Source organism: Brachyistius frenatus, unplaced genomic scaffold, assembly GCF_029030835.1.
Source record: "Brachyistius frenatus isolate BFR_SWC_R1_liver_20210118 unplaced genomic scaffold, ASM2903083v1 Contig_22, whole genome shotgun sequence".
Taxonomy (NCBI): Eukaryota; Metazoa; Chordata; class Actinopteri; family Embiotocidae; genus Brachyistius; species Brachyistius frenatus.
In genome coordinates this window covers 3,980,614-3,993,610 of record NW_027210621.1, presented here as the reverse complement: position 1 = coordinate 3,993,610, position 12,997 = coordinate 3,980,614, and the positions used below count along the sequence as shown (strand labels likewise).

Here is a 12,997-nt window from a genome sequence, read left to right as displayed (position 1 = left end):
AGCAGCCATGAAATTACTGCCGGGAGCTTCTTTTTTTTTCATTATAACAAAATGTCCTGGCCTTTGCTTCAAGCGGCCATAGTAGAGGTAGATTGCTTTGATGTTAGTCCATGTCACAGAGCCAATTTGTTTGTTTGAAACAACAAATAAAATATAGAAGTCATCCTGGAGAGTAAACACAAGAGGAAAATAATATTTGAACTTTTTTCATAGAAGGTACAGCTCCCTTTTTTCTGTTTATTTTTCTCTCTGTTTTAGCTGATTAGCCAAAGCTGTCCAGAGACTTTTGTGAAGCGTTTCATCAAGCGTGCGTGTATGTGTGTGTGTGTGTGTGTGTGTGTGTGTGTGTGTGTGTGTGTGTGTGTGTGTGTGTGTGTGTGTGTGTGTGTGTGTGTGTGTGTGTGTGTGTGTGTGTGTGTGTGTGTGTGTGTGTGCTAGTGCCTCTCCGTGGATACAGTATGTGGCAATATGTCACAGTATGTAGTGTGAGCGAGAGGAAACAAAGACGGACAGGGAGAGATGGAGAAGCTCAGAAAAGTCTGTGGGTGGATTTTCATAGTGGAAAAAGCATCACTCTCTCCCCTCCTGCATGTATGCAGTTCTGAAGATACAGACAGCATGCAGCTTCTGTTTGATTTGACATGCGCTGTCATTTTGATTAGGACAAACACTTGGCAGTGAAACTGTTTTGGTTATAGGCCTACTGTAAATACCACATCAAAGCCTTGGCTACACACTTTTGGGCTACTTTGGTATTTTTTCTTCACGGTGAATGCTTCGTTTCCATCATCGCTGTAAAGCCTTCTTCTCCTCTGGGCAGGGGGGAGTGGAGGAGCTGGTTTCAAATCAGCTGTAACATTTCCTCTATAACATTTTTTTAAAATTAGATGAGTCAATCTGTTTCTATTTTTTTCCACCATTAATTGTCAGGAGTTTAAACCCTCTCTCAAAGGTCCTCTGATTATTGTGCTTCAAATACCTTCCACAGACAACCATCAGACATTGATTTACCTGCTCCTGTTTCATGTTACTGTGTATAGTTTTGCTGGTGAAGTTAAAAGTGCAGGTCATATAATGCCAACAAGCCACAAGCTATTTTATACAAGTTGTGGGTGCCAGATAATACTAATGGGAGGAGATATAAAGCCTTCCTCCAAAGCCAGAGATTTTGATCTCCACTACACAAACTCTGGAGGGATCCTCAGAGCCCTGTGAGCACGCTTAGCCCAGAGGCAAGTTACACTCACCAGACCCAAAATGTTGTCAGTATTTATTCTGGCTTCCTCAAAAGACAATGGAGAAAAAGCATCTCGGGAAGTATTAAAAAATTAGAACATGCATAGAGGCGCAGTTAATGAAGAGGGAGATGTTGACAGCTTGAGAAATGTTAGTGTCCTCCTGGTGAAGGCAGCTCTCAACTGTCATTTCATGGCCTATCAACTTGTTTCAAAGCCACTTATCAATGAAAATAGATGTACTAGAAATCAAGCAAAGTCAACCTACAATACACAAGTCAAGCTATGCATTAAACTATTCTTTGAACTTGGGTGACTTCTTCGGCTGGGTACAGAACTTCCTTTTATGGCACCATCCAAATTGCTGTGGTACCATCTCGAAAATGCCTCGTCATTCAATACCAAATTGCAATACAGTGAACCCTCGTTTTTCGCGGGGGTTACGTTCCAAATAGAAACCGTGATAGGCGAAATCCGTGAAGTAGTAACCTTTATTTTACAATTGAAATAGATAGAACTGGACATTAAATATATCTACGTTACATATAGTCGTAATGTGATTTCAATGCACGATGCAAATCCGTGAAGCAGCGAGACCGTGAAAGGTGAACCGCGTTATAGCGAGGGTTCACTGTACCTTCAATACCATGCACACAAACACGTGTTCGTTTTAAACACATAACTTTTGCTATGATACAGAGATGTGAACAGCATTTACCATACATAGCCTATCATGGGGTGGCCTGCCCATGTAGACAAACTTGTGAGGTTTCAACATAGCTAAGTCAATTTTACATCAGAGCGCCTTATTTTAGTTTTATCAAACACATTTTTGGCCACATATCTATCTGAGTTGCATGTGCTGCAGTAACGTTAGGCTTCTCTGTATGCAGCTGGGAATCTAACTGATTGTATGTGAGGTGTTTATTGAACATCGGTAACTACTAGCAGCTTGTTAATTGTAGCTATAGAAAACAACCTGGGGTACGCTCTCCCCCTCTGAAATGCATACGATTTGTACAGTAATGTGTGATGCATTTGTCTTTAAAAAAAAGAAAAAAAAGAAAAGGATTTCATGAAAATGGTATCAAAGAAAGTATCGCTTAGAAACCAGTATCAAAGTCAAAGTATTGGTGCCAGTGTCAAAAACTATTGAACAGTATCCAGCCTTAGTGACATGAGAATCTAACCTGCTTTATGTATAAATATGTACTTTTCACCCTTCATATATAATGTCTCTTTCACTCCCCAATTAAACTGATTTATGGAAAGGATTGAATTACAGCAATTACAAAATAACTTCCTCTCGTTGTTGGCGGCAGTTGTATCCAATCCAGTTGATTTTGATGCCCTCTGAGACCGTGTACAGTACTCAGCAGGTTGTTTCAGCCTGCCAGAGACCCTCATTTACCAGTGTATTAGCGAGTTAGAGGGGAGAGCAACCACATTTACTGTTGGCTCAACAACCAATGCCTCTTTCTCATGTGTGCCCCTTCAACTTTTATCCTTCAGAAATGGGCTCATGCTTTTCTGTTCCTACTTTCCATTTTCTGTTAGCTGGTTGTGGTTCCCTTTATCTATTGTGTACAGTACTGTCGTTAACAGTGACTTATTTACTTACATTTCATTGTTTGATTAGATTAGCAGATTAGGTTTTGGAGTGATGTGGATTATTATAATTCCAGCGATAACAGTGTAATCATACAGTGTAATATGAGCGAATGGTATAGCTGTGTCTCCAAAGCTGACAGTCGGTTGTGGCTAATGCTGAGGTGCACGCTTAGAGGCTTTTGCAATGTTTCTCTGAATTGCTTAGTTAACCCGGATCAGATGTGCGATATGAGACAGCGAGATGGAGGCCTGTGACACTCTGCACCGAACCCTAATGAGAGCCAGGGAACCAAAGGAGCTGGCCAATGAGATTAGATGCAACTCAATTCAATTACTGCTGAGCCGCCATGGGTGACGCTTCAAAACTCATCCTGTTAAGATCCGGTTCACAGAAGAAGAAGGGGGACTGCAGTGACTGTATGACACTGCCACGACATCTCATTCGCAACAGTTCTGATTTATAAGCACGCAGGGCGTCTTTAGGCTCCGTCTGGATTTAAAAGCAGAAAAAAGAAATAATTTAGTTTTTAGACACTGCAGAGGTTCATACACTGCTCCACAAATTATGCAGTTGTTTCAAGTGTGTGTGCGAGATTAAAGAGCAATTTAACACAACACCCCTTCACATAATCTGAATTTAGACTGAGACACACAACACCATCCCTCTGCCCTCACTTACCCCACTACCACTGACACTCCCACTCCCACTCCCCTCTCAACTCTGGAAGATCCTCTCTGCAGCACACATTACACTTCAATTGCAGCCTATATGACAACTGAGGCTGAAATTACACTTCTGTGAACATACAAATTGCGACTGGATGCAGAGAAGCGGGTTATGAGCAATCATAGGTCACAAAGGTGCCAAAGGAAACAAAGAATATCACAATAAAGCCTGTACTAAACAAAGTTTCACACAAATATCTCGATTACCAGACACACACACGCACGTGCACACACACACACACACACACACACACACACACACACACACACACACACACACACACACACACACACACACACACACACACACACACACACACACACACAAATGGACCCAACAATATTAATACATTTTGTTTACATATTTTACTTAGTTGATAACTTGTTGTAAAATTGCAACTTCAGTGATGCTTACGGATGTCGGAGCAAGCGCCTCGGCCCTGACCGCATCACTGTCGTGCCAATAGTCACGTTAAAGCACACCCTCTCGTGTAATATTGCTTAATTCAAGCATGTTTTCTTTCTTTGTGCCATCTTCAGTCGTCAGAGTTAAGCTTTGTTTTGGCCTGTATCCTGGCAACACTAACTAGTAGATACAACACTGATGCAGTTTATCAGACTAAAAACAAACTGCAGCATTACAGTGAGTCAACGTGACATCACCCTGTTCACTGGGGTTGATCAAGTAAACATCATAGATTTTTCACAGAATTGTTTTTGATCAAATCACTGCTGCTGCAACGAATATTGAAATCAGTTGATAATGTTGTTCCCTAAATTTAAAGCAGGAACTGGGAAAGTCACAATAAACACTGCAACTCACTCCCTGTGATTGATGGAGGAAAGACATCCACGACAGCTGCAGTATTGAACCCACTACTGTCACTAGCTTCTGTAAAGGGCTTGCATGGTTAAACAGTGTGTTCAAGAATTGGTCACTTCCACAAATAATAAGTATATGAAATGTAGGGTGACATACTGCAAAAATACTAATGGTCAACTATCAATAATTGAATTCAAATATTTTATGAAAAAACAAAAAAAAAGTAAAATAGCATGGTTAAAATTTCAAAAATACGAAAAAAGTATAGTATATATTGAGCGTAATCAAACCTTAATATGCAGGTAGACTGTATAATGTTGCAGTATATAAAATAGTTAGTATTCATGCAGGTGAAACTTAACTTCTGCTTAAATTTTACTCACAATAAATATAAAAAAAATATTAGGTCCTGTGTATCTAGAGTTTACATTAATACATATACAAATATGTATGCAATAATTGTGTTCAAGTATACGGTACAAATTGTTCCCTGCTACTGTTTGTCTGCTTTTATGTTTACAATATACCACGTGACCGGCGGCAGCGAGCAGCATGTAAAAAGTCTCCGTGTCTCGATGGCATGATTGGCACTGAGGAGCATGATCAGCAGAAGCCGCTGCATGCTGCTGCATTTGTACCGCGGGGATTTATAGGTGGCGATAAGGAAACCTTGTTGGTGTCTTCCATAATTTATGTAGTTGACTGTATTACATTTTCAGATGCAACACTGCGGTGGCGCTCCTGATGGCAAAGAGGTGTATGGGATTTATAGCTTTCCTCATGTTGGAGATAAATATTGCTATCAAAAGCATTTATATGAGGGCCTCCAATGCTGTTCAGAAGGATGAGTTCATTGATTGGCTGAAGCTGGAATTAGACTCTGTTCCAAGGAAGGTGAGTGGCAGATGTAAGTCTTTGCAGAGAAGCATGGAATAGCAAAATGATTTATCATTTTTACTCGCTAGTAGATGAAGAGGGAACTATCAGTCTTGTTGCTGCTGTCAGATTAAGTTGTGCTCAGAGGGTTTTATTCATTTTCGATTTTGAAGTCTAAATCATAACAAACTTTTCTGCTGACTTTAGCATAAAACAGGAGCAAAAGTAATCCATTTCTGGACAGACTATTTACCACCACCAGATCCCATCTCTTAATTTCCATTCAAATGTAAAACTAGGCAGGCACAGCATTTCTGTGAATCTCAAATGAATCCAATTGTTCCCACACAGTTCAGGGTTTGCCAGAGGCACAGGGAAGACAAATTGCGCACAAATCAGCAATTTCAAAATAAAAGCCTTCTGCGATTGTAATCTGATTGACAGAACAGTGTTTCACTCTTTCACATAGCAGTTAGCATAATGCATCTGTTTCAATATATAGCGGGACAGGAATAAGTGATTACGGTGCACTAAACAAACAGCCCTGAAACAAATATCCGCCCTATCATTTGAACCCATATGCACGGCATGTCGTACACCCAATGTGATTACCGTGTATTACATGGTTCCTTGGAATTTTTACCTTTACCAGCCTTCTCAACAGTTTCCAAACCAACAGAGACCATTTTGACCCAGTTAATCTGCATGACACCTCTTAATGTGAGAGGCTTTCATTGCCGGGATGACTGCCATGCTATCCAGCTGTCTTGAGGTTGGTGAGGTTCTGAGCATATGCCTCAGGAAAATGAATAATGCATCCATGTTATTTAAACCTTCCCTCAGTAACTTTTGCTTTAGGTAGAGAGGATGTGAGGAAGTATGGTACATGAGATGCTGCTGCTGCTGTGCTCATGTAAAAGTGATGATACTTCAGAGGAGCTTCAGATGTCTTCACTTCACCTGTAGTTTTTTCTTTTCCTATTTTTCAGAGGGAATTGTGGCATTTGTTCCCCTTCATATCGCTGTTATCCCACTACAGGGAAAAGTCTCACACCTTGTATGTTGGATGCTCAGTTGTTACCACGGCTAAACAGTTGTGCCACCCAAAAACTTCAGCAACATCCCCTCAACATGTGTTATCATCTGAAGCCAGTGTTGTGCGACAAGTTACATATACTTGTCACACAACATGTTAATAAGATGTGTTAGTCATTCACCTTGTTTTTTTTTTTTTATCCAAATAAAAAAAAAAAAATAACTCATCAGTTTACATTCTGCATGTAACTTACTTTTGACTATAAACTATAGGCTACCTCCTTTGAGAGGTGACCTGATAACTGGGTTGCCACATAACCTTGAGGTCTGGCAGTCGGAAGTCTCCAGGCAGTGTGCCACTGCTCCTCTGGACAGATGACACGGTGTGTGTCGGTCGCCACTACTCGCTGTGCCGCTCGCCAAAAGGTCATCCGGTTGGAGACGTGGCTGTGTGATGTAGAAGTGGCGGCACACCGGGAGCCCAGACACACATGGCGCAGTAGTCTCAGAGTCAAAAAGAAGAAGAAAAAAAAAAGCTACTTGACCATTTAGATGAAATGCAAAAGCAGAGCAATAAGGAGAGTCGCAAAATGGTTTTCTTGTTAGAGCTGTTGTTGTTTCTTTGGTCTCTGTGCCAGCTTTGTTGGCTGTCTGCAGCCGGTTCATGGAGATAAGGTTGTACAGAGAAATGTCTCACAGTAAAAGAAAATCTTTACGACAAATGTTTATTTTGCCCACTGTGGTTCAAACTGTAAGACAATTTGCATAAAACCCAATCACATCAAACTATATTAATCGTCAAATAAAATCTTTGCGTGAGCATGTGCCCCAGCTTCTTCTTTTTTTTTTTTTTTTTTTTCCCCTCTTTGTATCAGTTACCCACATGACAGGCAATGAAAAATGAATAGAGATATGGAAAAGAAGCTTATTGTACATCGAGTATGGAATTGCATTGTCCTTGGCTTAATGAAATACCAGCAAGTGTGTTTGATTTTCATTAATAACTTTCATGTTCATTCTCACTCGATGTACATTGGAGAGCCATTTTTATTCCAGCTGGCACTACACGCAATCTATTGCCCCAGAAATAGGGCTACATTATTCATTTTGTGGTATGTGATTTGACCATAGTGTTACTGAGTGCTCTGTTAAATGAAAATATTTCACGTGTGAATTAATCATTAGAAGGGCTCATGCTCCATTCTTCTGGTCGCATAATGATCTCTTTCTACCACTGGCCTGGATGAATCTTTCATTGTCTTTATCTTTAAACGAGCTGGCACAATCCTCCAAGGAGACACGGGCCGCAATGTGTTTCACCGCACTGTCAAAGTTAACATGTGGCTCAGCTAAATGCCATTATTTAATTCATGCCAAGCGCAAAAACATCACCCGCTGATCTTTTAATAATATGGAGATACGATTCCTGTCCTTTCACTTCATTATGATATTGGTTTCTCAATATGCAAATGAAAATGCACACACACTCACACGCTGGCACACAAAGTCTAGACTCCAGACAATATTTCAGTGGGCTTCAAGACTTTGGAATTCCATTTCAGATTGTAATGAGATGGCCTTTAACCTTTGGATTCAAGCAAAAACCTCTGCAGAATAAATTAGAGGCCACTCAGTTCGTGCATAACTGTTTTTGTGTGCCAGTCTCTTTTGTTTTTAATCCGCTGGGTCATTCTCCCTCTCTCTCTCTCTCTCTCTCTCTCTGCCTGCATCTCTCCTTCTCTCTAGGTTTCTCCATACTGCAGGCCATCATGGAGGCAGCGGTGGCTAAGAACTGGCAGGTGACGGCTCGCTCTGTTAGCAGCACAACAGACGCAGCAGAGTTCAAGCGCATCATTGAGGAGATGGACAGGAGGCAGGAGAAGCGCTACGTGATTGACTGCGAGGTGGACAGGATCAACACCATATTAGAACAGGTGGGCATCAGACTCGGTGTACAGGAGGTAACACATGTAGATAGCACAACACCTACACTGAACAGTTAGCCTTGTTTATTGCTTCCAGCTTTGGGCACATAAATGTCAAGCAAATTTAATAGACAAAACAACAGGTATTACGGCCACCAATTTTACGTGCCAAAGGTAATGTGGTGGATGTGGTGGATAACGGTCAGCCTGTGTAAACAGTTGCATCATGTCTTCTGTCACTCTGGAGGAGCTTTCTTAAGTCTGAGTAGATCTAATGATATCAATATTAAAAATCTAGAAAATCTTCACTCAAGTGAATGTGTAGCTATCGCCAAGTGAGGTCACACAATGGTGATTGAACCTGCGGTCTGCTGATGAAAGCCATTGCATTTGCAATAACTAAAAAAAGCTTGGTGTATAAAGCAGGTAACTGAGACGAAGAAGAAGAAGCCGTATACATTTGTTTCCGGTCTCTGCTAGCACTATGAGTAAACGGTTACAAATGCAAATCTTAAGAAACAGAAATGACGTCCCACTGGTGACACTGTTTGGAGGTCAATGTCAAAAACACAGCTGCAATGACTGCTTATCGACATAGGCTGCGCCAAAGAGAGCAAAACAAAGAAGTGTGAGATTGGAACTTTAACTCTACAGTGCAGAACTTTTGTCTCCCTCTTCTGCCAGTGAAACTAATTATAAAAAACTATTCGACATGTGCTTACATTGTAGGATGCGCTGTAGATTTCTCTGGCACTACTGTTGTGGAAGTATAACAGTAGATAAATGGTGGATGAATAAAAAAGAAGGCATCACACCCCTGTGAAATGACTCGTTTATCAGAGTTGGATCCATTCGGTCTGATGACGTGGAATGTCTAAAAGAGTGGCATGATCTAAATATTTTATCCCCATTGAAGTTAGCACAAACTAAACTGGAAGTTACCCGGCACGGCTGGTGGAAGTCAGTGTGAATGCCCTACCCATAGAGCATAGCTAGTATGCATTCATGCAGCCGACTTGGAAATATCACACCAGGCAACAAATGCACAAGCTTCTGTGAAATACAGAGATTTACGTGGCAGCGCGAGGTTAAATTAGCACGCATTTGAAATGTGAAACTCATTTGGCGTAGGCTTGAAGATAACGAATGTTAATATAAATATTAAAAAGTTCTGCACTATAGCTTTAGGTTTTTTCTTGATCTGGGTTGAAAGATGACAAAAATAGCACAATAAAAACTGGGCACATAGTGTAAAAAACAAACAAAACAAAAAAAAACACTCAGCAGACAAGCAGGGCCGGCCTTAGGCATCCAGGGGCCCGTTCCATCATCTCAAATAGGGGCCCTACCTTTTTATTTCTCACCCAATATTATTTACAGGAGCTTATACCAATTTGATCATACGAACTTGCTTGCTGTCCATGTTACACAGTTTCGGCAAGTGCCCGCTGAGATGGTCGTAGCCGTGTGAATAATCAACTAACTTCACTCTTGGTTCAATATGCACTGTTTCATGACAACTAACTTTGCAACTCCAGAAACACAGTAGAATTAGTCTAAGAACCAATAAATAAACCGAATACTGTTTGCCACATAATACTTGTGGTGGTATAGAAATGTGTATTTAAAAACAAACGCATTATCTTAGAGAATGCTGGGAAACTCTCCGCAGTCCCCTTCGTACTCTTCCCCTGCCATTACCCAGCATGCCCCAATCCTTCGTGACCTGTAAGAATAAAGCAACCAAGTTGGTGATTGTTAGAAATTATCCTTTTGAAATTGAAAACGCATACAGTGTTGGAATATTTCAACAAAGGCAAATTCAGATAGTGTACACAAAATGAGTTGTGACTCAAAGCCATAAGCGTACAAGGTGGGACGGTAAATATATAACCATCAATTATTGTGTTACAACAACGTATTTCTGCTAACTGTATTACAAAATCAATTAACTTGCCATTGCTGTCCTAACGTGCAGTTAATCAAAGCAAACTATCAAATGGTTAGCAGAATATGAACAAGTCACTAGATAGACTGCAAAGCCACGTGATACTCGGCTCCAACATCGCGAACGACCTCCTGAGAGAAGCAATGTGAAGAATGTTGTCTTAAAATGGCCAAAAGTCAGTGGAGTCATCACTTCTTGCATGGCAATTGGAGGCCCCCTGGTGGCCCCCTGGTGGCCCAGGGCCCATTTGAAACGGATGAAACATACGTAAGGCTGCCTATGCAGAGAAGGAACAAACAGAATGGGTGGAATTGTGGGAGATGAAGGATCCATATTTTTGGAGCTTGGTTGATATAAAGGATGTTTCAACCTCTACAGCCTCTGTTCTTTAATCAATAATTTTCTACACACAATGGCTCACATGACAGATGTGTAACGTGAAAGGTGTCCCTCAATTAACAAGCAATTCATCTGCAGAGAATTGTCACTGGACTCTGCAATTCCTCCACAGAGGATTTTAGCATGTTTTAATTCCCTGTTACTGTTCACTCTCATTGGCGTTATTTTCAGTTGTAAAAAAGCTCTAAAACCCGACTGTGCACTGTACCTGTCTGGTCGGCACGCTGATGAAATTAGAGGGGGAACAAAAAGAAATGGAAAATTGTTGAACTGGCCCTTTCATGTTTTTAAACTCTACAATTTAGTACTTTGCAATTCGAGGATGTTGTCTGTAAAAGTGTTGGTATCCTGTGTGGTGACATCATCTGTCCTTCTGCATGTTTTTTATGAGAGTTTAAATGTGCAGCTAAATTTGGAACAAACTGACTTGTTTTTACTGACACAGAGTTTGTGTAACCGCCTTAAATCGTATAAGACACTGCACTAGTCCTACTTGTTTTAGTGGCTCAGTTTAGTTGGTTGTTAAGTTTGAGGCTGGCTTGTTTGAAAATCAGAGTGTGTTTGGAAGCTGCCCGAGAGCCTGAGGAGAAGAGGTCTGAGCGTGAGCAGCCATTTGGAGAGACCACTAATGATGCAGCCTTTCAAATCCTCCTCTAACAACCCAAAACCCCTCCGTGCCTCCATCACGTCCACGGCCCGGGGAGATGAAAGGTCCACCAGTCCTTGTAGTAGAGGAAACACAATTACCATGAATACATGAGTGGACATTATGCCATGCATCTCCTCTGTGCCCCCGCCCCTCCCCACCTTACACCCCTGCTTGCTGCTGACTGCATATAAGGCAATCAGTTGCCAAATTGGATTCTACTCGTTAACATTCATTTAGATATTGGCTTCTCTTTTCCTCCCAATATCCCCTTAACGACTGTTAGTTTCACTTGTTTTTTTATGAATCTAATTTGATCCCAGAGTCATAGTTTAAAGCAGAATTGCTTTTAGTATTAATTTGCCGTGTCTAATATAATTCTTGAGCTGCAAATTTCCTCCCTTTACAATCCAGGGACTATACTCAAATCGATTTCCTTGCTGTGTTAAGAGTATGCATCAGCTTTCAAGAAAAGCCCAGAATATTCATTACAAATCACGTGAGGCATATTAATGGTTGTGTCTTTAATTGCTTTTTCCCCCTGCAAACAACAATAAGGATGCAGAGTAATAATCGGTTTGATGTTCTGCTGTTCCTCTCTTTGTTCCCATTAATGAATTATTTCTTTTCCCTGGTGCTCTCTCCACCCTTCAACCTCCTCCCGTCACCCTCATACATTTTTCTGTCTAAACCTTGTTTTAGCACAGAGAGTGAAAATAAAGCTTTTATAGCAGCTAACCTTCAAAGCAGCAGTGGGCTCAGTTTTGTCCCTTGTTTCAGTGACAACCGCAGCGTCTGACTTATTTTTTTTTTTTTTTTTGGAGCTAATTGAAATAATCTGGCTAACACTGCCAATACGGATGAGTCACAGGCATTCAGGGAAGCTGCTGGACTTCACTCTGCAGCTGCCCCCTATTGGGCCATACCATTATACACTGAAACAGGAATGGACTGTCTCCCATGAGAGCAATCATGGCAAAAACTGCACCCACTGTCAGCTCTGTGGAAACCCGCTGTTTCTACCTGCTGCTGTAGTTCTATTAACCAATGATTTTAGACAGATAGCGCCTCAACTGCGGTGGACCGGTGGGAGAGTCTGAATAGAACCTGTTTTCCGCGGCCGGCGTGCGTGCGTGTGTGCGTGGCGTGTGCAACAATGTCGACAATGGCGCTTCAATCCGTCAAGGTCGCTGCCTGTTGAGAGAGGATCATGAGGCAGGGCAGATCCAGGCAGCTGATTGCTGGGGGGAAATGGGAATCAGCTCAGTGGCTTAGTTTCATGATTTCAGCCTGAGTAATCCCACTGCAAAATGAACGTCTTTATACCAGGCAATGAAGTTCATGGAGTGTACAGTTATCTTGAACAGGCAAATGTTAAGGTTTCACAATTTGGTACAATTGTTGTACAGAAACACACAAAAAAAGTCCTCCACAGTGCTCCTCATTACCACCGCTTTTGATCTAGTCGTTGCTAATGCACTGGTCCTGCCGGGCCTTAGTTGCTCTGGACTTTCTAAACTTTCAGTGTTTCAATAATCTTCCGAAACGGCTAAAAGGACATCCAGTGGTAGAATATTTACTCAAGCACTGAGTAAAATGTAGCAGTATTTCTATTTTATCTTTATACTTATATTTTAGTAGGAAGGGTTCACTGTTTACTCACCAGCATTTATTTGATTATATTTATATCTATAGTTACTTATTTTCTCTATTTTAACAACAAAACAAAGGAAATGTAAAAGAAACAATAATAACGTAATTACTTGAACCTAC

General features: G+C 41.1%; 1 protein-coding gene across 5 annotated transcripts in view; it reads left to right on the top strand.

Moving 5' to 3' along the window:
* LOC138620064 (glutamate receptor 3) overlaps positions 1-12,997 on the top strand; it is an 84,821-nt gene that overhangs the window by 34,103 nt on the left and 37,721 nt on the right. For all 5 annotated transcript variants that reach the window (XR_011310848.1, XM_069696992.1, XM_069696991.1 and 2 more), the window contains exon 4: positions 8,053-8,240. Coding sequence is in view for 4 of the 5 variants with exons in the window: in XM_069696992.1 (XP_069553093.1) it covers positions 8,053-8,240 (188 nt within the window). In the remaining variant the exon portion in view is untranslated. The remainder of the gene's footprint in view (positions 1-8,052; positions 8,241-12,997) is intronic.